Source organism: Anopheles stephensi, chromosome 2, assembly GCF_013141755.1.
Source record: "Anopheles stephensi strain Indian chromosome 2, UCI_ANSTEP_V1.0, whole genome shotgun sequence".
Classification (NCBI taxonomy): domain Eukaryota; kingdom Metazoa; phylum Arthropoda; class Insecta; order Diptera; family Culicidae; genus Anopheles; species Anopheles stephensi.
In genome coordinates this window covers 801,954-827,781 of record NC_050202.1, presented here as the reverse complement: position 1 = coordinate 827,781, position 25,828 = coordinate 801,954, and the positions used below count along the sequence as shown (strand labels likewise).

The 25,828-nt window shown below is 44.4% G+C and overlaps 4 protein-coding genes across 11 annotated transcripts; 2 read left to right on the top strand and 2 right to left on the bottom strand.

Moving 5' to 3' along the window:
- The first annotated feature begins 152 nt into the window (after window positions 1-152).
- LOC118507166 (probable ATP-dependent RNA helicase DDX52) lies at window positions 153-2,364 on the top strand. Its single transcript, XM_036045230.1, has 4 exons — window positions 153-382; window positions 447-1,219; window positions 1,324-1,968; window positions 2,065-2,364. Exons 1-4 carry the CDS (start codon window positions 302-304, stop codon window positions 2,318-2,320), a joined length of 1,755 nt encoding a protein of 584 aa, XP_035901123.1. The 5' UTR covers window positions 153-301; the 3' UTR covers window positions 2,321-2,364.
- Window positions 2,365-3,052: 688 nt separating this feature from the next.
- On the bottom strand, window positions 3,053-14,434 carry LOC118507157 (MRG/MORF4L-binding protein-like). 6 transcript variants are annotated; one of them, XM_036045203.1, is made up of 6 exons: window positions 12,256-13,385; window positions 10,113-10,345; window positions 7,170-7,338; window positions 3,660-7,099; window positions 3,301-3,560; window positions 3,066-3,206 (listed from the first exon to the last, which is right to left on the bottom strand). In XM_036045203.1, exons 3-6 carry the CDS (start codon window positions 7,331-7,333, stop codon window positions 3,132-3,134), a joined length of 3,939 nt encoding a protein of 1,312 aa, XP_035901096.1. In that variant the 5' UTR covers window positions 7,334-7,338; window positions 10,113-10,345; window positions 12,256-13,385; the 3' UTR covers window positions 3,066-3,131. The 6 variants fall into 6 exon arrangements, 5 of the variants coding, with proteins under 5 accessions (XP_035901095.1, XP_035901096.1, XP_035901097.1 ...); XM_036045202.1 differs by lacking the exon at window positions 10,113-10,345 and having other exon boundaries at window positions 3,053-3,206; XM_036045204.1 differs by lacking the exons at window positions 10,113-10,345; window positions 12,256-13,385 and adding an exon at window positions 12,032-12,198.
- A 195-nt stretch (window positions 14,435-14,629) lies between these two features.
- On the top strand, window positions 14,630-17,229 carry LOC118507164 (nuclear pore complex protein Nup75). The gene is made up of 4 exons (XM_036045228.1): window positions 14,630-14,775; window positions 14,843-14,946; window positions 15,015-16,691; window positions 16,772-17,229. Exons 1-4 carry the CDS (start codon window positions 14,746-14,748, stop codon window positions 17,133-17,135), a joined length of 2,175 nt encoding a protein of 724 aa, XP_035901121.1. The 5' UTR covers window positions 14,630-14,745; the 3' UTR covers window positions 17,136-17,229.
- Window positions 17,230-18,618: 1,389 nt separating this feature from the next.
- On the bottom strand, window positions 18,619-25,793 carry LOC118507160 (serine-rich adhesin for platelets). Of its 3 annotated transcripts, none has more exons than XM_036045212.1 (5): window positions 25,644-25,793; window positions 22,583-23,956; window positions 21,236-21,360; window positions 20,822-21,155; window positions 18,619-20,739 (listed from the first exon to the last, which is right to left on the bottom strand). In XM_036045212.1, the coding sequence occupies exons 2-5, from the start codon at window positions 23,409-23,411 to the stop codon at window positions 19,247-19,249; spliced, it is 2,781 nt and encodes a 926-aa protein (XP_035901105.1). In that variant the 5' UTR covers window positions 23,412-23,956; window positions 25,644-25,793; the 3' UTR covers window positions 18,619-19,246. The 3 variants fall into 3 exon arrangements, with proteins under 3 accessions (XP_035901105.1, XP_035901107.1, XP_035901106.1); XM_036045214.1 differs by having other exon boundaries at window positions 25,723-25,793; XM_036045213.1 differs by having other exon boundaries at window positions 25,568-25,791.
- Window positions 25,794-25,828: the final 35 nt, after the last annotated feature.

Below are 25,828 nucleotides of genomic sequence, written 5' to 3'. Positions count from 1 at the left end.
TGGTTGAGTGTTAAATTTTAGTGGAATTGCGCATTCACACGTCGTTCCTTTTGAAAAATTATAAAAAGCACATCGCCCCGATGAAAAATATGCGAAAACCTTCATTTTTTGTGATATTCCTACTCCCTTCAAAACGTCAAACTCGACACCATGACATTCGACGTTTGTGCGTGCTTCCGCGTTTTCCGTACCATGCAGCACGTATCAAGCGATTCGAGAACCAGACAAAAACAATCAAAGCATAACCGGGAAGTGTGGTGATTAAGCGTATCGTCAAATCCTGAAACACAGAAACCACAACATGATTGCAAACGATTTATTTCGGAAGCTCTCATGCGGGGCCAAGTTTACGAGCAAAAATAAACTTCCATTCAAGAGGAAGGTAAGATTATTGAAGTCATATCTCGGTTAGCGCGGAAACTTACCTAAACTGTATTCCGTGATAGCTCGAAAATGTCGATGCAGCAGCAAAAGTAAAGGTGTGCCTAAAGTCTGAAACAGACGACGATGAGCCCAGCGTTACCCTTCCTGTTGGAAGTAAAAAGGTTGAAAAGGTGGAAAAAGATATCGAAATTAAAAGCGAACCAGAATCCGACGTTTCGGAAGACGAAAAGCAACAAAATCCGAAGAGCAAGGACTCGGAAAAGCAAGCAAGGGCTGTTGTAAAGATTGAGCAACAAAAGGTGAGCCGGCTGAACCAACTTCGCAAAGAGCTGAAGATCCACGTGAAGAAAAGCCGGTACAGCCCGGAGGTGCCTACAATCATCGAAACTTTTGATCAGCTTAGCACTGACTTTGGAGTATCGAGCCGGCTAGTTTCCAACATTGCCGCTTGTTACAGCAAACCAACACCGGTACAAATGCAAGCCATCCCAGTATTGATGAAGTCTATTTCGCTGCATGCTTACGCTCCCACGGGTTCTGGCAAAACGGCTGCCTTTCTCATTCCGATCCTGCACCATCTAAAGAAACCGATGAAGTGCGGCTTTCGGGCGCTCATAATTTGTCCAACGCGCGAGTTGGCTAGGCAAATTCAGCGCGAGGCATTACGGCTTGGCGATGAAATGAACCTGCGGACGCACGTGATTCAAACAGTGGACGATCCAAAGAAAGGTGATTATAGCTTCAGTAATGGGCGCAGCTACGACATACTGGTGACGACGCCCAACCGAATCTGTTACCTGCTGTCGCAAAATCCTCCGAAAATTGATCTGAGCAAGTAAGCTACATACTCCACAATTTAGCGTTAAGATGCAATTCTGTCCTAATAGCTCTTCTATAAATGTTACGAAACATGTGTGCTTTCACCTTTCCCTATCGCAGCATTCAGTGGGTCGTGATCGATGAGGCGGACAAATTATTCGAAGATTCTAAAAACTCGTTTCGCGAACAGCTCGATACGGTGATCACTGCATGCAACAACCCGGCCAAAACGGTAGCCCTCTTTAGTGCGACTCAAACACGCGAGGTAAATGAATGGGTTGCTAGAAACATCCCTAGCCGTATCCGGTTTTCCATCGGTCTTCCTAACGGAGCCGTAGAGCTAGTAGAACAGCAACTTCTATTCACGGGTACCGAGTCGGGGAAATTGCTTGCATTCCGTGAGCTGGTAGCACGAGGCCTACACCCACCGGTACTAGTGTTTGTTCAGAGTAAGGACCGAGCACAGCAGCTGTTTACCGAGTTGATCTACGATGGCCTAAATGTGGACGTCATACACTCCGACCGTACACAGCGCGAACGGGACAATGTTGTGCGTGCTTTCCGAGAGGGAAAAATTTGGATTCTTATATGCACCGAGTTAATGAGCCGGGGTATCGATTTTAAAGGTGTCAATTTAGTGGTTAATTACGACTTTCCACCGTCCACCATTTCGTATGTGCATCGTATAGGGCGGACGGGTCGCGCGGGTCGACCGGGGAAAGCCGTTACCTTTTTCACCAAAGACGACACGGTCAATCTGAAAAGGTAGGCATTCAACACATTTCCAACTTTTAACATTCTGCTGCATCGGACATTTGTTGATTTTAATTATACAATTTTGAATTCGTGATTTACTTGTAGCATTGCACACCTGATAAAATCCGCTGGTGGCGAAGTACCGGAGTATATGCTTCAGCTGCACGGCAGCTCTAAGAGGGCACGCGAAAATGTAGCACGGAAAGCGCCGAAACGAGCGGCCATTCGAACGCTACCTACGTTCGAATATCAGCAGATACAACGTAAGAAGCGTTTTGTTAGCAAAAGTAAAGGTAAAAACAAACCGTCATCGAACGGTAAACATGTTAAAAACAAGAAAATCGCTCAACAACCCTCATAATAGAAAAGATGGAGCAAAAAATAAAAGTCACTTTTTTCGCATAACTGCCTACTTCTTCTTCCTTGGCACTACAACCTCGAGAGGTCTCGGCCTGCCATTTCTGGCTTTCTGCGACTTGATTTTACCCGTAGCAAAGTAGTCAGCCCTGCTTACGGGGAGGCGGCCTGGATGGGATTTGAATCCCGGTCCTGCCGTGTGAAGACCGACGCCGTTATCGCCTCTGCCACCCGACCTGCCTACTATTCGTTCCAAAAAACAACACTCAGGAAAAGCTACACGCCACGCCACCTACGATATCCTTTACCAGTGGTGTCAAACTATTATTAGCTGGCAAACAGAATGGTATGCACAACAACCTTTCGCGAAAAGAATTTTGACAGGGTGCAATTTTTTAATTCAGCTTGACAGGAGGGTTGTATTTTGAAAATCTCCGGTCGAGCCGTGTGATGGCCGACGCTGCTATCGCCCATGCCACCGGACTGCTCCGATGCATGTACTCTGCACAAAACTGTGTAGAGAATTAGGCCATGTCATGAGAATGCCACCGAACGATCTAGCCAGTTGTTCAAACCCGTCCAGTCCATACGGACAGAAAAGGCGTGGTAGTGGGTCTTTAGAAAATAAAGCGATAGCGTTGATGCATCCTCCAGAAAGACTGTGATATTTGGTTTGATTGATCGCTGGACAAATGAGTAACCTGTCCAGACCAACGCCATGAAATAGTAAAAGCAGTTTTTTTAAGTTGTTTTAAAGTTATTCTTATTTTATACTTAAATTTATAAGTTTGTCTTCCTCATGTATAAAATAATTCTTAACCTGTCTTAAAATGTACAAAACGATCTGGCGATATCTTCTCTTGCACTCGGATGAATGATGGAACATTGGGCTGTAGTGAAGAAGAGAGAGAGAAATGAGAAAGCATTTTTTTACTGTTGCCAGTTTTAAGACCTGCAGGTCCTCCTCAGTTCCTGACATCTCACCTTTGAAGTGCGTACGTGAAAACATAACAATCTTTCAGGGTGCTTGTCCGCCACATGCTTCTTTATGTTTCGCATGTCACTGCTACCAAAAGCACAATAAACACATTGAAACATGTAGATGTTGTGTGCATGGATGTGATCGATCAACTCTCTAGGAGGTAGAAGATCATCACAAACATGACACGCCATGTAACTCATGTTATGCGATATTATGTGCTTGCGATACTCGTTCAAATCATAAAATTTCTTTGAAGTACAAACTGTAATTTAAAACAAGTAGGGATTGAATTAGTGCTTGTTGAACTACCTTATGCTTTTATAAAGTGTAATATTTTTTTTCTGCACATTCAACAACTTACTTGAACACTTTAAAGCCTTCACGTTGGATCGCAGCTCATTCACAATGATGTCGTTGTCCTTCAGTTCGAACGCCTTTTGTCGATTCGGTATGCATAAGATCTTGACCTCGGCGTCGTGTTCGCTGTGATAGTTCCGTTGGTGTACCCGGACATTGCTGGCATCCCGGCTGCGATAGCAACAGCGATCACACTGATAACCACAGTCCTTGTGCACAGTTTGAACGTGCTGCAATAAGGTGAACACATTTGTTCCAACATGATCGCAATAGCAACATTCCAACCATGGACTTTCGCTTAATGTCGGATGCATACTAGCCGTTTTTTGGTGACTTTGCAAATGCGTGCATATGATTTGCATTTTGTCGGTATAAAATCCACAGTCAAATGCTGTGCATTTGTATGGCGCTATCAAGAAGGGGACAGTTAATTTTTTCGACAATATCTTCCCACTGTAACCGCCATTTGTTACACTCCAAGGCTTAAGAAGTACCATTGACGCTGCGAGAGAGAGCTGACGTTGCCCATTGCCAGAGCATACACTTTTGGGGCTCAATGCTATGCTTCGCTGAAGTTGATGGTTGATTGCTTGAGGCTTGGGCGAGTGATTCACTTGATTTGTACTTTTTGGAACATTTTCAAGTTTATTACTCTGTATTCCTGTGTTTAGCGCAGCGCCGGTTAGGTGCTTCATCTGATTGTTGTGTATATTGAGAGGGAGGGAATGATTTACTGGAACCGTAGTCTTTAAAACTTTCGCCAGGCCTTTTCCTTCTGTTTCTGCCGATAGCACGTCACCTGGAAGACGCTTGACACGAACTCGACTAGACAGCGAACCTTCAGTTTCTTGTGGCGCACTAGCGCTTACAGTAGTCATAACATCAGTTCCGTTTTCATCGATGCTTTCAAATGCGTTTGTTTCGCATTCATCGTGGCTATCAGTAAAATTTTCCTGTTTTATTAAAACAGTTTCTGGCTGTACGAAAGGCGGTTGCTCCTGTTCGACGGCTTGTAACGGGTCAGTCTGACTGTCCTCAGCAGACATGAGTTCCACTTCTTCCTTAATATTTTCTGGTAAAATTATGTTTGTATCGTCCAAGATGGGTTCTAACTTCATGGCACCATAGGGCAGATCAGCTTCATCATCCTGCAGGCTGAAGTTCACCAAGCTAAATTTTGTGTAACCTATTTTACTCGACCCAGCCTCTGGATGGTCTTCCCGGATATGCCGCATCATGTTGACCGACAGAACCTGTACAAAGTTGCACACGTTACACATGTACGCATACAAGTGGTTCTCCTGGAATCCGTATGTATGCCACAGCTGCATGGAAGGATTAGTACAGATAGAATGATGCGGCACTCTATCCACCGGCAGCCGAGCAAAAGTTGGACACAGCATACATTTGTACCGGTATTCGCCAGTATGTTTAGATATGTGATCAAGCCACAACTCTTGCGACTCACTCAACCGTAGGTCACAAAAGTGGCATCGAAATACTATTATTTCCTGATCACCATACCGCGAAATTGCCTTGCGCCCACTAATGCCCAACGGATCTGCTCTTATTAGCCGGGCCTGCTCGGGAGCAACACGACTAATATACACAGCCTTCTTTGGATGATTATACACATAATGATGAACCATCAGCTCTCCGTTGTACGAACAGAGACAACATTTCTCCATGTAATCACTGCGACAATGTACATCCGGATCATTGTTAGGCTTCACATCATGATTCAAGTCCTCGCTTGGCGATAGTGTGGTCGATTCGTCATCTTCGTCCGACTGCTCGGCCACGTTGCGCAACTTTTCGGCCTCTTTGTGCAAATTCTTTGAATCTTTTGTGACTGAACGAGATCTCTTAGCGGAAGATGGTGGAGGACTGGAAGAAGGTTTTCTTCTTTTCCTTGACATTTCGGTAGAATCGTTTTCAATCACTGGTTTTACTTCCTTTGCTTTTTTGATACTAGTTGCTACTGCATGTACAGTTTTATGTGGTTTTGATGAAGATTTACGTGCAGTTTGTTTTGAAGCTTTGAGGCTAGTTGATGTTGCCGCCGTTAGCTTCTTTACATCCAGAGATTTTGATTCTCGGCGATGAGAAATTTTGTTTTGGACTGAAGTTGTTGATGTAATTGCTTTCACATCTAGTGCTTTTGATTCTCGACGATGACTTATTTTATTCGGAACTGGCTCGAGTTTTCTAGATTTGGCATCTAAATCTCCCAAACATTTCCTGGTATCGATTGATTTGCTCCGAGTGCGTTGTGCAATTTGTCCAGGTTCTTCATGTTCCAAAACAATCGGACACATATTTACTCGTTCTAATACTATTTGCACTCTTTTAGTAATACCAAATTTTCGTAATAGTTGCATATTGATTTCCTCTTCAGCACAGACACTTTTTGTTCTGTTTGCTATTAACTTCGGAAAAATTTCCGTTGTATATGAAAGTAGATCATGCAGTTCACGGTGATTTCCTTTACTTTTCGGTTTGAGTGGTTTTTGTTTTTCAGCATTTGCGGTAAGGAGAGTAGTGGTAGTGTTACTGGTTCCAGAATCGTGCACTGGATCTTCATCTACATGATCACTTGGATGATGGCTGGTTTTAGCGGCTGTCAGTGAGTCTTCATTAACACTTTGTTGTTGGGTGGTTGTAACTGTGGATGTCACGGAGTTTACTTTTGCACTATGCTGTTTCATGGCTTTAGTGGCTGTCACTAACCCATCGTCATCACTTTGTTGCTGGTTGGTTTTAGCAGAAGTCTCGGACAAAACGGGCTCAACATTTATGCTGCTTTCGTTTTGAGCTTCTTCACTATTATTGTCGTTAGACTTATACAATTTGGCGGAATTAGTTGCTGAATTTGACTCACAACTATCGATTTGGGCTGAATGTTGGGCACTGTTGATGAATTGTTTCGATGCACTGGCATTGTAATCGTTGGGCTGGCTACACTGGGGTGGCTTATAATCGTTTATGGAGACTCGGTTAACTGTTACAGTCTGAATCATGTTTTGAGTTCTCAAATAATTTTGATACTGCGCCATCCTTCTATATTCACCATATGTTGTTGGCTGTGGTTGTGGAACAATCAATTCATGTCTTCGCTTGAACAATGAATTCTGGGACACTGACATTTCTCCGGAAGTATTAGTAGTACCGTCATAGTAGGGTTTGCAAATTTTCTTCCTAGGATATTTTAACGCTAGTCTTTGCTCTGGATTCGTAACAAATCGATCATTAGGTGAATAGCAATGAGTTGGCGAATTGAAATAACTTGTTGCCTCCACATTCGGTACATTGTACAGTGTATTTGACCCGTAAATACCACTATTAATTCGTTGAGTGGGATTTTCCAGCACTAATTTGGAGACAGTTTTTTGCACCCCTTTTCTGATGATTTTTTTAAACTCTTGCAAAGTGGATATTCTAAATCTAGAATTTTGGAGGAAAAAATGGGATTATTTACTTTGTTAAATTATATTCGTCGCCGTACTGTACACACCTTTTGTCCTCCATCATCACATCTTTCAGTCTTGCTAACTGATTTTCTGCCTCATTACAAAACTCCTTATCTTTTACTAGCTTTAACAAAGCAATTGCATTAACCAGCTCTAGATTGACTTCCTCTCGCAATCGGGTATAGTCAATGTCACGAGATTCTTCCATTTCATCTGAAAACAAAAATAAAAAAGTCATATATTATAAACAAATTTGTTAATGGAAATTCGATTTACTGTAAATAAAAAGCCTACACTGAATGATGAGAAAATATCTAAACAAGATGTAGGCTTAACAAGCCTAGCTTTACGTTATCAAAACATTAAGTACATGACCTACAACTCTATTAGCACGATGATTGATTGGTGGTGTTTCAACTAACCATGCTCATCGAACTTTTGGTGTCGAACTCGAACTTACTCTGTGTTTTTCCAGCAAGTGAAGAAAAACTTTGGGTGTAAAAATTACAAAAGGTTTATCTTTCCGAGAATTTTCAGTGCAAAATGTAATAAAAGAAAAACATTTCTCGGCGAGCTAAGTAAGCGAAAACACCACAATTCATTAATATTTCGTTTGAAGCAATATATCATAGGGGCAAGGAACAGAAGACTATAAAATCCCCAGAGTGTACGTGTCAACTTTTCTCAATATCATCTATCACCTAAAATCTTTGTTAAATTAAACAAAACGCTCAAACTATATTTTATTTTTGATTACTATGATTTGCGTAACGTAAGAAAATCAAAGAACATGTTCAGGATTATAAGATAGTCCAAGGATAAAAACACATGCACTAGTTTGCCACGGTACGAGTAAAACGCAGTTGATTTAGTCCAGTTGTAGAATAGTTCATCTGACAAAACATCTGCGCGCAACAACAGTTTTGCAGATTTACTGAAGTGCTGATGCGTTTATCAACAAAAACCCTCTGCACGAACGTGAGATAGTGCATGTAAGAAGCAAGTTATACAAGCCAGATTGACAGACATTTTGACTCATTTGACAACACAAGGTAGACTAGCATCACGGCGTTGTTTTATAGTTTTCAGTCTAATATCCAAGTTACAGAAACGAAACAATCGAGACGAAACAAAAAATTACAACTAAAAAATATGTATGTTAGCATGACTGATTCTGTAGCCATTTCAAAACAAACAGCTAATCTTACAGTTTTACCAGGGCCCCGGTAAACAGGAGCGGTCCAATGGTAGAGATAACTGCGGCGCTAGACTTTTTTCCCCGAAATGGGAAGTAATCAAACTACGTGGCATCAGAAGTCTAATGACCCAGGTAACAAAATCGTAATGCTTTTTCGCTTTATCTAAGTAACAAGTAAACCTACCAAAGCGAGAAAGGATGATGATTTTGTTACCTGGGGAGCCATTAGATGGCCGGCGCGACCTAGCATCTCTAAAAACCAGTAAGAAGAATATACGAAAACGCAACTTGCAATTAACAAACGAGGGTAAAAGACTCGAGAAGGCCCCCCCTGACAAAATTTGTTAGGCACTATAGGATATACGCCTAAAGGTATGCAATCCGCAGTACACATTACGAAAGCTTCACAGTGTGCTTACAGTGTGGTCATAATTGGTTGAAGAAAGTCGAATAAAATATTATTATTATTAAATTAAAACCCCCTCTACGCTAACCCTACCATACATTTTGGCTTACAGGGGCTTCGTACTAATTTTCGATCGCACTACGGGTGAACAATCGGGCCTAAAACATGCACGGCGTTCTAGGGCGGTAACGAAACAGTAATTCGATGAATACTTGTTACCTTGCATTGATATTCAGCAAAGGAGGAAACATAAGAATATCATAATCTCAAACCACTTGTTACAGTGTATTTTATCAAGTTCTACTCGCTGTCTATTAACAGTATTAAGGAACAATGCATAATGTTTATATCAAATGGGTTTTGACCACACAGAAATCCCACTGTACAACAAAAATGACGGGCCACAGTGCTGCACACAAAAGATTCCAGGGGGGCCTTCTCGAGTATTTTACCCAAACGAGTGACTTTGCACTGCACTCCGATAGCAACACATAAAAAATGACAGTGTATATGTAAGTGTATATGTGTAAGTATGACGACTTGATGCCATAACTGACATATTTTTGATGCACAATTTTCGACTTACAAGATGTCAATACGGCGTGAAGCCATCATAATCAAAATATAAATAAACCTATAATTCTTATAGGCCTATTACACGTAATAATATTTATTGGAATAATTCCGGAATTTTGCTGTCATAGCTATTTAACAGAAGTTACCATTGCTTCGGAAAAATGACTTCGGATCTATTTGCTTTCTGTCACTATGGAGAAGTATAATTATTCCATTGCTTCGATCACAAGAGAAGCATGGAATTTCTGTCAAAAAAGGAGGGGAAACCAAGGTGTATGTATTTTGAAGGTGAATTTTTATCGATTTGACAGGGCGACATTTTAGTCGAGTTATGTCAGAGTTTGTTTACAAAAACATATGGTATGGGCTACAAACATGAACAAACAGCCTCGATTCTCAGACCCTTGAGCAATTTCGCTAATTTATGGGTCATCTTCGCATATTAAGTGTTGTCCCACAGAAGATTGACGATATTTGGTTGCATTTTTCGTCCAAAAATCGCAAGCGATACCACCACCGGCGCCTCCTCCGACGCTGCCATCACTCTTCTCAATACCCTTCCCCTTGATCACCACGGAACTGTTATGTCAGGTCGAGAAATGTCAATTTGCTCTAAACAACTCTACCTTCTATATCTACATACCTTGGGGGAAACAAACATTTGACAGTGGAATTCCAGAATTATTCACAACAAAACTTTCACATGTAATAGGCTTATTACTGCTTACTTGGCAATATTAGGCTGGCTGGCTGTCATTTGACGATTTGCCATTATCTTTTTGACGACAAATTTTTGACTTTGCCCACCTTTCAATAGACAGCTTTTTAATATTTCAGACTGTTTACCGAGACTTTCGCACTTTGCTTTAGCCTACGCACAACATAGCACAATCATACTGAACTACACAACACGAATAATAAGTATATGTACGAAATTCACTGCACGCAGGACGCATTGCTTTTAACGCTTAAAGCTTTGTCCACTCACAAAACAAAATCATCGAAAAATAACAATATCACTACACTTGCGCACTTCACAGCTGTAAAGCAGGAACATTATTTTTTCTTCTGTATTGTTTTTCCTCTTGGATGCTTCATCCCCACCTAGCCGTCTGGCTTGATTTTTCCCACAAGTAGATAGTCAGTGCATCGTACAGAAAGGCGGATTGTCAGATTGTCCGCATGGGATTCGAGCTCCAATCCTGCCGTGTAAAGACCGACAGCGCTATTTCAGCAACCATCAGACCTCTCCAAAACAGTAGCTTTGGTATCTGTCAAATCCATACAGTTTTTCAGCAATACAGTTGTTTGTAACAACATTACACTGTCAAGCATAATCTTCTCTTATTTGTTATTCTTCTCCTATGCTTCACGACTTGCGAGGACATGCTGACTTCACTACACTTGTTATACCACGTAAACTGATTGGCAATCTTTGCTGCAGTGTACGGCCAGAGTGGGATTTGATACCGATCCACTATACATTTTCAATCATAATCATAGTAACTGTCGATCAAATCACAAATCCAGTCCTTCAATCGATCTTCGAACGAAATGCTTGAGGTCAGACCTGCCATTACTGGGTTACTAGACTTATTGATACCGTATAGTTGGATAGTCGGAGGTCCGGTGACAGAGGCGACGGTCTTCACACGGCAGGGCCGGGGTTCAAATCCTATCCAGACCGCCTCCCCGTACATAACTGACTACTTTTCTACGGGTAAAAATTAAGTCACAGAAAACCAGAAATGACAGGCCGAGACCTCTCGAGGTTATAGCGCCAAAGAAGAAGAAGATAGTTGAATAGTCACTCCTCACAGAGGAAGAACGACCCAGATGAGATTTGAACCCCGGTCCTGCCATATGCGACAGATCGCCTCCCCGTACGCAGGACTGACTATTTTGCTACGGGTAAAACCAAGTCACAGAAGGCCAGAAATGGCAGGCCGAGACCTTGCAAAGTTGTAGTGCCAAAGAAGAAGAAGTAGTTGGATGACCTTCTTTTTCTTTGGCTCAACAATCTCGAGAGATCTCCTTGACTTGGTTTAACCGCCCAAATGTCAAAATCTTCATCCTTTCTCGCTTTGGTAGGTTTACTTGTTACTTAGATAGAGCGAAAAAGCATTACGATTTTGTTACCAGGGCGTAGCTGGATAGTCACTCCTGCGTAAGAGCAGACGGTTCTTGTGGGAATCGCAGAATTTCGACCGATTCGTTAAGTGCGACCACAGCGCTCGTCAAATTGTATCCCCGAGCATTCGTTTTTTGCATCCTTCTCTTCAGTTTACGGATACAGGAACAGAAACAGTAGTTTTAAGAAATACCAATTTACACATACGCGCACACACGTATTGATACACCAAGGAAAATAAATAGCATCCGCCATTTTAAAATTGTCATACCCACGCTACCAATTGCTTCACCAATACATACACATAGGGGTGACAATGACAGCCGAAGCGCATAATAGCGTTGGAAACTATCATCCGATTCTGCTGTATTGCAAAATCATGAAAGCGTACATGAATATGACTGTTTTGAACAAAAAGCTTGCAGATGCGAACAATTTTTAATTAAATTATGATCTCGTACCCACGCATCACATCTCTTGATCCTACTTGGGCCCGTCACCACAATACACGAAGTATTGACGCCGCAGATGCACTGACCTAGTTCCATACTGGTTATCCAAAAATTATACCAAATTGCAAATTCTCCAAACTTACCAATTGTGTGTTTCTGCACTTAGCGGCAGAGTCAAATTAAAGGCGTAGAAAATTCAGAGATAAATTTAACCACACGTTGGAGACAACGCGTCGGTGGGAAACCGTACGTAGGTTTGGCTACACAATGAACGCACACGACTTTTTATAGCAAAGCCAACTTCGATAAACACTATCTCTAGCTTTCGAATGCAATATTGCCCTACGAAGATTGGTTTAATACTTACACAGGTAACACGATACAATCTTTTTCACCCGAACACTTGCTCTGCTAGAAAAACAGGAAATGAACTATTCTGTTCTTCTTCCGAATTGAGCTCTTCTCGCCTGCGCTTGGAATTTGCCCGTTGACAGATCATTGATGAAGCGGTTGGTTCACGCGAACGTCAGTTCAGCACAGTGACAGTTTGGCATTATATTTTCCATCCTTCAATATTTTTTGGAAAAAAATTAATGATTTGTAACTACTTTTTACACTTCATTCTTCCTTTAGGATAATGAATGTCACTAACTTTTCGTCTGCGAAATATATTTCAGAGCAATTTAATAAACTAATTGATGACAGGCAACTATATTACTCTTCTTAGCCCGTACCGTTGAGCACGTCGTACTGCAATGGCAAATCAAGTACTCCATTTCCAGCATGCGCCGTCTATGACTGCTTTCCTCTCACCAGATGGGGTAGTGTAGACCAAGTAATCCTGTCTTTGAAGGAAAACCATAGTTTCGGAGTTCCTATATCATGTACCAATTTATCGTCGCGGGACTGGTTCCATAACAGCAAACTACTCAGCGAGCTACTGGTTAATTCTCCTGCTGTACAGTGCGGGTACATGGTACCTAGGGTAGAAGTTTTTACAGACGCATAATATACACTGTTCTCCCGAACAATGCTGCTCTGAATGTTGCTGGTTAGCTTGTTATCCGGGGCTACGAACATAGCAAAGGCAGCAATACTTTTCCCTTTCCACCTCGAGTCCGCGATGTCATCGTCACTTGAGAATTTGTTTTCCCGCCGGATTTTATCACGGTATGGTCTTCCGGCAGGCAGGTACTCGGTCGTCGTCCCGTTGATTGATACTTTAAGATGATTCTCTCAGAACTTCCGAGTTTCCACGCTCGGAAATAGGATCCAGAATCATAATGCAACCAGCATAGATTCTAGATTATTTTAAGACTACAATGCTGACTAAGATAAACTGAAGCGTTTGTTTAAAACAACACACACAAATGCTCCAAATCATTGAAATTCAAATGATTGTGCTTCTTGGGAAATCATTGCTTTGCGTCAAATCATCCTAGAATAAAACAATGCCAACGTCAGATGAACAATTCACCGTCACCGTGTGACCTAGTTGTGCCATCGATTCGCACTGTTGATTCTTAGATTCAACGATCGTTCTAAGAAACACTGTAAAGAGTATTGAGTAACTTAAACATAAAGTAAGGGTAATGGTATTTACATGACGGAGGTTAGGTGCTCCCATCGAAACGTCCACAGTCTGCTTCAGATGGCAAAGTGAGTGGACCAACAACAAAAATACAGAAGCTAGATTCGTCGACGCTTCGTATTTGGACCATTTGGCGGCGTGTTGGCTGGACTCGAGGCATTGGAAAGACTTGCCTCGGTGGACATTGATCCGCGGGTCCGTTTCTGTGACCGTTTCGGTCCAACGTCGTGCCCTCCGACGTTATCACAGCTCTTAAGCTTTATTTTACCCGTCCCTACTTCACCACGGTCCTTAGTGTCTTTATCTTCCTTTTCCCCATCTTTACCATCCTGCCGAGCTGATGGTACAGGCGTTCTGGAAGCTGAAGAAAAATGTGACTTAACATCAACCGTCGCAACGAGCGAAGCTCAACTTACCACACGGTTTCGTAATCGAAGTTTCCGGCTTTGTTTCAACCTTCTTCGAATCGTGCTCGCCTGGTACCGTAGCGGTTGTACCGCGTTCGGAATCTTCCAGTCGGCGTTTCGCAAAAGCAGCACTGAATTCCGATTCCGGCAGACAGAAATCACACTCCTCGTTGAGAAAGGGCATCGGTTCCAGCTCGTCCAATGCTTTCAGGTTGTAAATCGTTCGAAGGTGGGACCAGACGGCATCGCTTGCTATTTCTCGCTGCAGTGATTTTGACAAGCGTTCCACAATGCAAGCCATGTAGAAGTGTTTGTTTATTCCGACCGGTTTCGCACCTTCCATGGCTAGAAAAAGTTGCACTTCCTCTTCCGGTGACCACTCTGAATGTTCTATTTCTTGTTTCTCGCGTAAAACCGTCGACATTGCGGAAATTAACAACACAATCTCAGTGAACGCAAATCTTTGTTGATGGTTTGAGCTTTGTTTGTGGTTGATGATGCTCGTTTGTTGGCATCAAGCTCATCAAAGCAGAGAAGCACATGCAGAACATTTGACAATCGAGATCCGGATCAAGGTGAATAATGAAATGAAGGATGCGAATTCGTTTGGATAAAAAATGATCTTATTCAAAACATCTTATTATTCGGAATTGTATTCGCCCACACTATTTGTTTAAGACCAGAACCTTACTTTCTTTTATCTCCACTTAACTATCAACTTAATACATAGCTATTGTATTTATTACACGAAAAGCCTATTCGGCCTGATGTATTTTACAAACCTTGCTCAGCGACCCACCTGTCAAAAGTGTCATTTTCACTCACTTGCCGGGTGCAATTCTCTGCGTTTATTTCAGCGATGGCATCGAAAGAGTGTGCATCCGATATTGTAAGTATAAATGATTAAACTATGCTCGAACAGAATGTCGATTTAAATGGCTCGTTTGCTCTTGCAGAAGGTACCCAACACGCTGGGGCAACAGTTGGGACTGAACATAGCTTGGATTACGGATCAGCAGTTTGGATGCTATGCATACGGTGGTAAAGAAAAACGCGAAAGGTGTGAGGCATGAAGAACGAGCGTCCTTTTGTCCCAAACTAACCAAAGCCGTTCCGTACTATTCCTAGCGCTACGACTAAAACCCTTTCGTCTGTTGATGTTAACATGGTCGGTGCCGATTTCATCTTCGAAGAACCCACGATACGAGCGATGGTAACGGAAGGCAGTCGAGTGTTTTACCGGCTGCAGCGGTTGCGGTATGACGTTACCGAAAATCCCGCCAAACCAATCGATTACGTGAAAATATCGCAGAAATATCGTTCCATCGTGAGAAGGGGTTTACAGGCGATGAACCAGCAGGTCAGCGAGCTGTCGGATGATGATGCTTCTCTGGAGGCGTACCGAAACCTTATAAGCTTGTTCTATTCGATCGAATGTACTTGGCATTTGCTAGAGTTTCTGGTTATCGATAGCAACTCGTCGGGTGCGATCGTTTCGTCGCTGCTAGAATGGATTCGGTTCCATTTTCCCGAACCGGAGCGTGCTGCTACCGAGATGCTGCAGAGTGGACGAGAGCTGGACAAGCAGGAAGAGTACTGGCCCGTCGTGAAAGGCCTGATACTGCAGGGACAAACCACGATTGCTCGGGCGTTGTTACGCGTGCACACAAGTTCCGAAACGCACTGCTTCCAGGTGGCGGAACAGTTGCTCCAATCCATACCGATATACAGCGTGTACAGTGGGCTGTCGGTTCACCGGTACAAAACGCAATGGCAGTGCTGGTGTGACAATGTGCGCACGCTGGTTGCGGCTGGTAATTTTGCCGCCGAGCCGAAGCTGGAGGAACTATTGCGGCTAGTGAGCGGTGAACGGAAAGCGTGGTCCGAACAGCTTCGATCGTCCACGTGCTGGTATGAATATTTTCCCGGCTACCTACTCTACACCGATTCCAGCTGTAAGTACTATCAACTGGGTCAGTACGCCAACGATTGGATCGCCCAGTTTCTGACGAACTGGAGGGCTGCACCGGCAAACGCGTCTAGCGAACGACAGTTTAAGTTCCTTGACAAGCTCGTCCTCTCGGTGATGGAGAATAATCTTGTGAGCGTGCTGCAACAGGTGCAACTGTTCCCGGACAATCGTTGGTTCGCGGTGCACATTGTCGACCTGCTGTACCACGCGGGTCTGCTGGAGATGAATGCCGCCGACGAGGATGAGAACACATCACCCTCAAAGCAGCAATCGCCTCGCGGAGTTGGCGATGTTTCGGACGGAAAGATGGTCCGGGAATCGTTGCTGTTCGATTACGGCAGCTTGCTGATGTCGCACAGCACCTTTTGGCAAATCGGCATGGACTATTTGGAATTTTCCTCTACCGAGGGTTTGGGCGCCCGGGAGGCTCTGTTGGCACGTGTTCCGTTTCAAACCGAGCGTCAAGCTGATCGAATAATTGCCGTTGCACGCCAGAACGGCTATCCCGAGGTAGTGGCGGAGGTTTGTAAGGTCATGACGAAGCGCAGCCTCGCACACAAGAACTACAGCAGTGCGCTCGACTGGGCGACTCGCTCCCGGGATAGTTCGTACGTCCGCGATGTGGCGAACATATTCCTCGAACACTACTGCAACCACGGCGAGCTGTTGTGCGAGCAGCAGGTCTCTCACCTTGGGTCAAAAGTTTTCATCTCATCCCGGCTGGTGTTCCTGGGGGCTTACTACGATTTCCGTAGATTCTACCGAGAGCGTTCATACGACAAAGCGGCAGACCTGCTGGTGCGCCTGATGGACTCAAAGATCATGCCATCGTAGTAAGTGTGGTCACAATGCGAACGTTATGCTGCCACGAGTTTACTAAATCTTTATCTCATCCACCTCGATCCTTTTGCAGCTTTTGGCCGTGCCTAATGGCAGACGCCGTACCACTGCTGGAGTTCAGCGAACCGATCATCCCGTCAAAGGAAACGTATACTATCCTAGAGCACCTGGAGATGGACCTCGTGCCGATGCTCGAACAGCGTCGAAAGAAGAAACGCAGCAGCAGCGAACAGGACATCGATATGAACATGGAGCAGGATGTAACCGATCGCGAAGCGGCCAAAGATCACGATCAAACAGCATTACTGCCGAAGTTTTATTCCAATCTGTTGAACAATTGCACGGAAGATTTGGTTAAAATATTGCGCCTGGCGTGTGCTCGCAATCTATCCCGCGCACTTATTATCGAGAACACTGATCCAGCAAATAATAAATAGATTAACGGTGTGTAACGCACATCTCTTGTTTCTTTCCATCTTTACTGTAACCGGGCATGTTAGAGCAGCAACATACACATAATCGGCGACTGTGCTTTTTTTATGAATAATTAAAATCTATTTGTTTGCTTTCCAAATTTCTTGTTTTGTTTGTTTGTTTGAAATAATTTAAATTACAGGTCATACGACAGTTTTGTTTGTTTGTAGTGAGCCTACTTCCGTGTCCTCCTAGCTTTGCAGCTCACTGCTCTATGCCGTACATAATCTCATTGTGTTCATCTGCTGTTTACCTATTTGCTGGTGCTACGGTTTCTTACATTTGTTTACTTCCCCTGTTTGTGTGATGCTGTGTGGTGTGGATTGCTTTAAAGTTTCTGTTTTTGCTACAACATTGGTGTATGCCTGTTACGTTATCAATAATTGAGTACTTTCATTCTCTATAGCTGAAGTTAAGTATTGTCTTCGGCTCGACAACATATTCGTTATGAAAATCCCCTCATCGTTTGTTGTTGCCGTGAGTAGGAGGGGGGGGGGGGGGGGAGGTTGGAAAATAAGAATTTAACAAAAAAATCTCTTTCACTGTACATCAATCATGGAGGCTCTTTAAACTTTCCGTTCGTGAGTTGCCAGCTGTACACAATATCTGGGATTACATCTTCTCTATTGTTATAATAATATTACCCTTGCATGCCGTGGCGGTGGCTGTTGTTAAAAGAAGATTGCATTAACTAATCGAGCTAAGATTAAATAGAAAACTGCTGTGTAACTAAACATCCTAACGCGAGTCTTTAATCTCTATATGATTTCGTTCTCTCCATTTATCCTTAGTGTGCATCCCGTCGAGAATTTATTCACTTTCGAGCAAAACTATCCAGAATTACACTCAATTATAATAGCTCTACTAGACAGAAAAGTGAATGTAACGAGATCTACCATTTCTGCAGTATGGATTTGCAAATTCAGAAAATGCCGAAGCAAGGCAGGCACAAGGATTCAGACGAAAAAAAATTGGCCAACATGCCAAAAAGGAAGCAAAGCTGAATCGGACGGAACAGCAATCATATCAGTATCTCTTAACTAACCGAAAACAGTATGCTGGAGTTTAAATCGTACTCAAAACAATGGCTGCGCGATATTAACCACCGCCGTAATTTCTTCGGCGTTTTGAAATCACTTGCTTCCTCTCGAACGAAGTACAACAAGACACAAAGTAAGGATTAATATCAAATCCATCGGTCTACAATTCGCGTATATTCCAGCCGCACGACGATCTACCTTTCTCAACCTTTGGCTGTACCCTTTTACTAATGCATCGAGTTGTGACAAAAAAATAAGGATGTTTCATGAATCGATCGCCAGATGATCGCGAATCCAACACATCGGAAAAATGATAGCCCCACAAATTTACAACACATACTTGCATCATTAACATATGTGTGTTTTTGTGTGCGAGAGAGAGAGAGAGAGAGAGAGAGTTAAGTAATTACAGCTTATGTTACTTAGTTAATTTCTTTATTCAGCAGCATTTTTGTCTTGTTTTCTCGTTTTGTATTTTGTGTTTTCCACTTTGCCCTACAATATTGTTTGTATTTTCTCAATACTCTCTCTCACTCTATCCGCCTATTTGTCTCTCTATTTTCCGGCATTACTTTGTCGGTTTGTTTACGTTTTAAATGTACTTTACTTGCTACTATGTGCTCCCGCCGGCCCTCGATACACAGTCCTACTGCTAGCTTCCTCGGAGCGAATTGATCGTCAATTGCTCTTGCTAATATATTTCAGCAGGAGCAATTATTTCGCGGCTTTGTAATGAGTGGCTGCGATTCCGATTTCGTAGTGCTTAATGGATGCAACAGGGTTCTCTGTTTCTGTCTACTTTGCATGTACCTCCTTACAACAATTGATATAAATTGTATACGAGCCTCTAGGCCCAGACACCGCCACATTCATTCCGCAGCCCAATGTGCAAACATTTTATACAAACCTCGGTTTTTTTTTTCACAAGGAGCTGCGCTTGCTTTTCACTTCAGAACCGTACCCCGCACTAGCAATGGACATCTGTCTCTCGCGTGTAACACGAAAACAAAAAACACACAAACACACTTTCGAGCCTAATTCGAACCGTTAGCCGACGATATCGTTTGTTGCTGTGGTTGCTGTGTCTGCTGCTGTTGCTGCTGCTGCTGCTGCTGCTGTGGCGCAGGATGCGCATCACTCAACGGATCAACTTCGTCATCCGGAGCGATGGAACCTCTTCGGAGCTTTTTTGCCGCACTTGTCATTAACACGTTCGAAGCGGAGACGGATGATGAAGAGGAGGATGGGGAGGAGGTGGAGGTGGAACTGGACAAAACGGATGCAGTTGCTGGGGCGATGGTCGCTTTACCCTTACCCGATCGTGTCATGCGCTTGTTGATGTTCGGTTCGACGTCCGGTTGTTGCTGTTCCGCCAGGTGAGAACCGTCGGCGACGTTCAGCGTTAGCTTGCCGTTTGCCAAACCACCAGCACTACTAGCACTACTTTCGGTCGCACTAACACCACCAACGTCCTTCACTAGCACACCACCGTCAACACCACTGTCGCTTCCGTAAGCGGCACCACTACTGACAACATCACTACCGTCGGTTTGCAGCAGCCCTGCCGAATCAACCTCGGTTTCATCGTAATTGCGCTTCCTAGCGGCCACTGTTGTTCGTCCACCATTCCGACCAACGTTGTTGCTCGGTCTCTGTTGCGGCGGATGTGGTTTCAGCGCAGCATTGCTGTTGCTGTGGCTACTGTTAGTACTATTCACACTGTTGTCGACATCGGCAACGCAACCTCCACTTTTGCTATCCGCATTACCGCTACTAGATCGGCCGTTGCCATCACTACTAGCAACACGAGGCAACAGCGGATCTTTCAGTTCATTAACTAACGGGTCACCACCGCTGCTGCTGCCGACTGCTGCAGACGAACCACCATTCACTGCTGCAGCAGCAGCAGTGCTGGGACTGTTGGTGCTGTCGGCGACAGACAATCCGCCGCTACCAGTTGTCGGTGTAGTTCGTAACTCATTGCTATTCGTAACTACGCCACCACAGTGCGTCCGATTGCTGTACACCATCATATCGTGATCATCACCACTACTTGAACTTTTATTCACCAGTCTGCTTTCAGCGTCGGAGTTGCCGCTACCACCACTGCCACTGCCACTGCCACCACCGTTCACTAGATAGATCGGGGTAACACCACCACCCATATCACCAACTCTGCTGCTGCCGCCGCCGCCACCACCACCAATGCTGTCCGGACCGCCACCGTCCGGATGATGGTAGGCATCGTGGCCATGGCTGTTGCTGTTACTGCTGCTGTCCTGCGCATCCATCATCAGCATCATCGAGGAACTGCGCTCGTCCGTGGGTGTGCTACCGCTGGTTGGGTTATTAGCGCTGCCGGAGAAGGGACCCAGGTTAGCGGCAATGTAGGCGCGTAGCTGTACGAGCTCCCTTTCCATTTCGTCCCGCGAATCCTTCGTCTGTTTCAGTTCCTGTTGTAGAAACACGATCGTACCCTGCATGCCCTCGACATCTTCATCCAGTTCTTGCAGAAAGTCATCCAACTCTGTAATGGGATTTTGGTAGAATTAAAGAGACACTTAGTACTGACGGCTGCTCAAGTTTAGCTTATCCACCTGCATACGTACCAAGTTGTGATTTTTTCACCTCCTCATTATAGCTCTTCTGCAGTGCCAACTCACTCTCAAGCTTCGCCAGTCGACCGTTTGAAGTCATTTTACCCAACTCTTCATTCTCCTGGTAGAGCAATCGACATTTGGCCATCAGCCGTTTGCCGGTGTTCGAGTCGGGCGTGAATTTCCACGCCGACAGCTCGTTCTGTGTTTCCTCCAGCTTCGCCTTGGTCGCCTGTAGTTCCGCCTTAAGCTTCTGAAAGAGTATATTAACCGCAGGATCCAGCAACGCCGAACGCAATGCCGCCGGACCCGGTGCCTGGGCAGACTTAAGTTCCGCTATTTGTTTCTGAAGAAGGAAAATGCAACGTTGCATACACATTGTGTTAGCATTAAGGTTATATTAATAAGTTTAAGCATTCACTATACCGCATAGTCACGCATTTCCTGCTCCTGAACCGCAACGCGGCGTGCAAGGATGCGCTCCCGACGCTGAGACTCGCTGTACTGTTGTTTGATCTTTGCTTCGGATTCCTTCGTGGACTGTAGCTCATCTGAAAGGTAGGGAACAGCAAGCCGAATAAGGTTTAGCGTGTGATAGAAGAATAGCTAGTGACGGTGGTTTAATTTAACCACCAATCGTAGGATAATGCATTGCTGTGTAAAAATCATCATCATACGGGATATTACAATTAAGGCAACAGGACCATTAATTCCTCGAGGAAAGGAGCATATATACACGTGTTCTCTCCATGTTTGTATTACGTAATTTACGACCACACAAAAAAAGAGCGGACGGTTGCTAGAACAGGTTCATTGAACCTTTCACCGTTAAGGGATTGTGGTTGTGTCAGTTTTTTACAACACCTTCTCACCTTACGAACTGGCCCTCACCATTGGACTACATGATGTTTTCAAAGTGCATTACTCTATACTATTTTTATCATTATTTGTGTTTTGATTTTCAATTTATCTTCTCTCTCGCTCTCAAAACGTTAGTCCTTCCAGATATACGGTTGTATGCATCCGCTGTGGACCAACCCAACAAACAATTCACAACACTGGAGGTGTAGTAGCATTACCGGCAGAATACGCACGCACACAAATACAACCAACCAAGCAGCCACATCCAACGGCATTCACTAGCGACATCACAATATTTGTGCGCCAGCGCAAAATTACTATCTTTTCTCACATGTTGGGATTTTTTGGTTCCCTCCCAAGTGACGCCCCATACCACAACAGGGATCCGTGTCTGATACCAAAAACGGCGGCACAATTGACCGATTTTATTGGTATTTATTTATTGTTTTGTTCAGCATAAACTCCCGGGTAACTTAAAGCCGATGAGGAAGGAGCCGACCGCATGAAAAAAAAAAATTAAAACGCTTTTGAAAATTGATCGTTTGTAACGGACATTTCATCGAGCAAATTTGATTCCGACAGCGGATTTTATCACCTGGAACAAAAACATCGAAAAGTAATCCTAGCAGCAGGCAGCTAGACATTTTTCTGTCAAAGCCATGAAGCCCACCAACCAAGGATCGTTAGTATGACAACGATCAACATCATATTTTAGGAAAATGGGAATGGAAAACTCTTTGGATCCCTGAAGCCAGACAGATGGGCGCCTGTATTCACTTTTCATTGGAATTGGATATTGGTCATTGCCATTCTTCCAAGTCTGATAATGTTACCACTGAATTATTAAAATTAAGTACGAAGAAGCACAAGAAATCAATGCGTCAAACAACAGGAGACTATAGTTCTTCTCACCTTCCAGCATCCGGCAGTGGTATTCCAGCGAGTTTTTGTCGGTTATATCGCCGCGCCCACGAACCGAGATCGTGGTACCTACTGATACAGGTACGCTTGAATTACTTGCACCACCACCACCTGCTCCATTTGTAACCGCTGAGCCGACATTAATGTTACCAGCCAACGATGAAACACCACATAACGTCGTTACAGTGATCTCTCCTCCTGACACAGATGCTGGGGATGCTCCCGCGATCGGTGTTGAAGTGCCACCGGTTGAGCCCGCTTCTATCGAAGCCAGACTATCCGACGTGACACCGACACCAGGAGATATTCCTTGATTGGGTCGGGGCGGGCTGGACGTGGTGGCCGCTGTCGTCGCTGGTCCCTTATCGGAATCGCAGCTGTTTGCCACATCTGCAGCATCGGCAGGAGCACTGCTCCCGTTGTTTTCGTCCGGTGTAGCGCTGTTACTGGCAACCGCAGCACCTTCTTTGACGTGACTGTTATTGCTTCCGTTATTGGCGGGAACAGTGGCTGGCACAACAGCACTACCGCTTCCGGCAGCTGAATCTGCTGCTGATGTGGCTGCCGGCCCTGTTATCGCTGCACTCAGCGTGGTAACTGTGGACGATCCGGCATTTGTTGGTGTTGGGAGTGGTGATGATGCGGCGGCGGGGGCTGCTGCTGTTGCTGATGCTGTAACTGCACCTGCTGCTACTACTGCCGGTACAGACGAGGATGTGGAGGAGGATGAAGAGGCTGCTGACGGTGACACAACATTCTGCTGGTGATGGTTATCGGAAGCAAGTTGTGCGGTTGCAGTGGTGTCTTCAGGGGCACTCATTGCTCAAACACTTGTATTTTATGGTTCCCGTTGCTTTATGTTAGTGATATTTGTCTGCCAACAACATATGTAAAACACAACGCCCGCAGTGTCTAGCGTTAAACTGAGCTAACGAAGGGTTACTTCAAATCGCTTCTCACGCAGCTCAACTGTTCCACTGTATGTTACAAAGCACTAGAGCAAGTAACACTAGAATAAGAAAGCAACACTCTTTTTGTAACCCAGCTTCTCGGTGAATAGCTGTAAGTTTCCTTCCGAAGGATACTTCCTCCGATTGGAAGAAACTGTGTTTCGTCTAATAAACAGCTTTTTATGAATTCCGTCCAATTTTACATTCCAGACACGCGGCACCAGTATTGTGGCGTACCACTTATTTACGTTCCATAAGCCACCATCAATTGAAAACACAGCTTCGGTTCTTCTACCTTCTACAGTCAACCGGCACAGATTTCAAAATTCTACAACAACAACTGTTGGGCGCCCCACACCGATTTTGCACTGCCTATAATATTCACGTTTGTTCACAAACTTGCACGATTTATGATCTGAAAATAAAAAGCGTAGAAGATAAAAATAAAACGTTTGCTGTAGTTCCGATTGCGCGGCAATGGAAATGGGAAACACTTCAGAAGATGACCACAAAGCGCACAGCAATTTGCTACTACATTCACACAACTCATATTTAACAGGAACGGTTGGGAAAGTCCTCCGACATCCTGTTCCTGAGATTGTTTTTCCAAATAAACGCCCTAATCTTCCCGGCATGCCCTATAATGCATGCATGACTATGTGTGCGTGTGTTGAGTTGGGTGCTAGCATTGTTGGTGCTAACATAACTAACTCTTTATGCTAAACACGCGTTCCTGCAGCAAAACACTTGCCCCATTCGATAAACAACAACGCTCGGGAAACCAAAATCATGCCGTGTGCTTTTCCGCGACTTTTTGCGTTGCTTCTCTCGCATGTTTTCTGCTGCTTTTATCTCTTGTTACTCTTCTTTTGCCACCTTTCTCCCTAGCCGTGTGCTCCCCATTACACTGCACAGGTGTGAGCGTGAGTATGCGGAGCAACCACGATTTCAACTACCATTCGCTTGCTGGGATGGATTTTTTTGTATTTTGCTTTTATCGTACGCGGTTTTTTTTTCTTCTCCTACATAATGTTGCTCCTTGATTGCTTGGATCACACGTTCGTTCTTTCCCGCTCGTACCATCGTGGTCGTGGTCAGAAGCGCTTATTCATAATTTGCCCACTCTCTTTTGCTTAACCCGCCAGCGCCGCTTATTTTCATTCGCTTTTGCTTTACTTTCCCGCCCGTTTCCCGCACCCCTTTCGCAACTCCTCGGCGCACGGTGCCCTACTTCGCGGCACATTTCCACCTACCCACTGCTGTGCACTTCCTATTCGACTCCTTTACGCATACATGCTACACCACGATCGCTCGCTGGTGACGACGCCTTTCAGCAGGGCATGCTGGGAGAGTTTTTTCTTCCGTTCCCTTTTTCTCTTTTTTTTTTTTGCTCCGATATTAATCTTCCATTTTTGTATGCTCGATTCGAACATCTAACCCAATGCTGACTTCAACGTAAAGCACACGTAACAACGCCTAAAATCGGTCGCTGTACCAGAACGCTTTTCGGCCATTTCCGTCACCGAAAGCGGTTTTCACTTCCCGCCGATGCTGATGCTTTTCAACCCAATAGTCGCCGCTGCTTGTTCGGTTTTCTCCACACGGATTCTTTCGTTGGAAGAATTTTGTAGAAGTAAAATAAAAGGTGAAGAAAAGCATATTTAGCATGGGACACACTTGATCCTCTTGCGTGCGCATACACACATATACCGTGTCACACACTAAACGCTCGTACACGCGTACACATACACATACACAAACAAATGAGCGCGGGCGCGCACGCACACCAACACACAGGCACACGTCGCATGCACGCACGGAAGACAGGCGGCTCGCAAAGCACCCTTTTAAACAATTTCGTTCTCAAATCTAATGCCGGGCAAAATTGCATCTGGCATCATTTAGCATTTGCCCAAGTTTGGACATTTACAGTGTCGGAAGCCATTCGTGGTCGAATGCATAGCATCCCCCTTTCGACGCAGCGATAGCGGCTTTCAGCAGTGCTACGGCAGCCAACATCACATACCAATTTTTGGGTCACTCTTTTCCGCCCACCGCACACGCACAACGGATGAAAAATATGCACTTTTGGTCGCATTTACCTTGCACTGCACGTTGTCAATGTTTTCGGACCGTTTTTGATCGGTTTTCGGGGTGAAAAGTTCCACCAAAGATGCTCACCAGCCCGAAGCCATAATTCTCGCACACGGTCGCACACACACGCGCGCACACTCTCTTACGCAGCGCACGAAACGGGACATTTGGAATCGCGGGGATATTTTAGTTT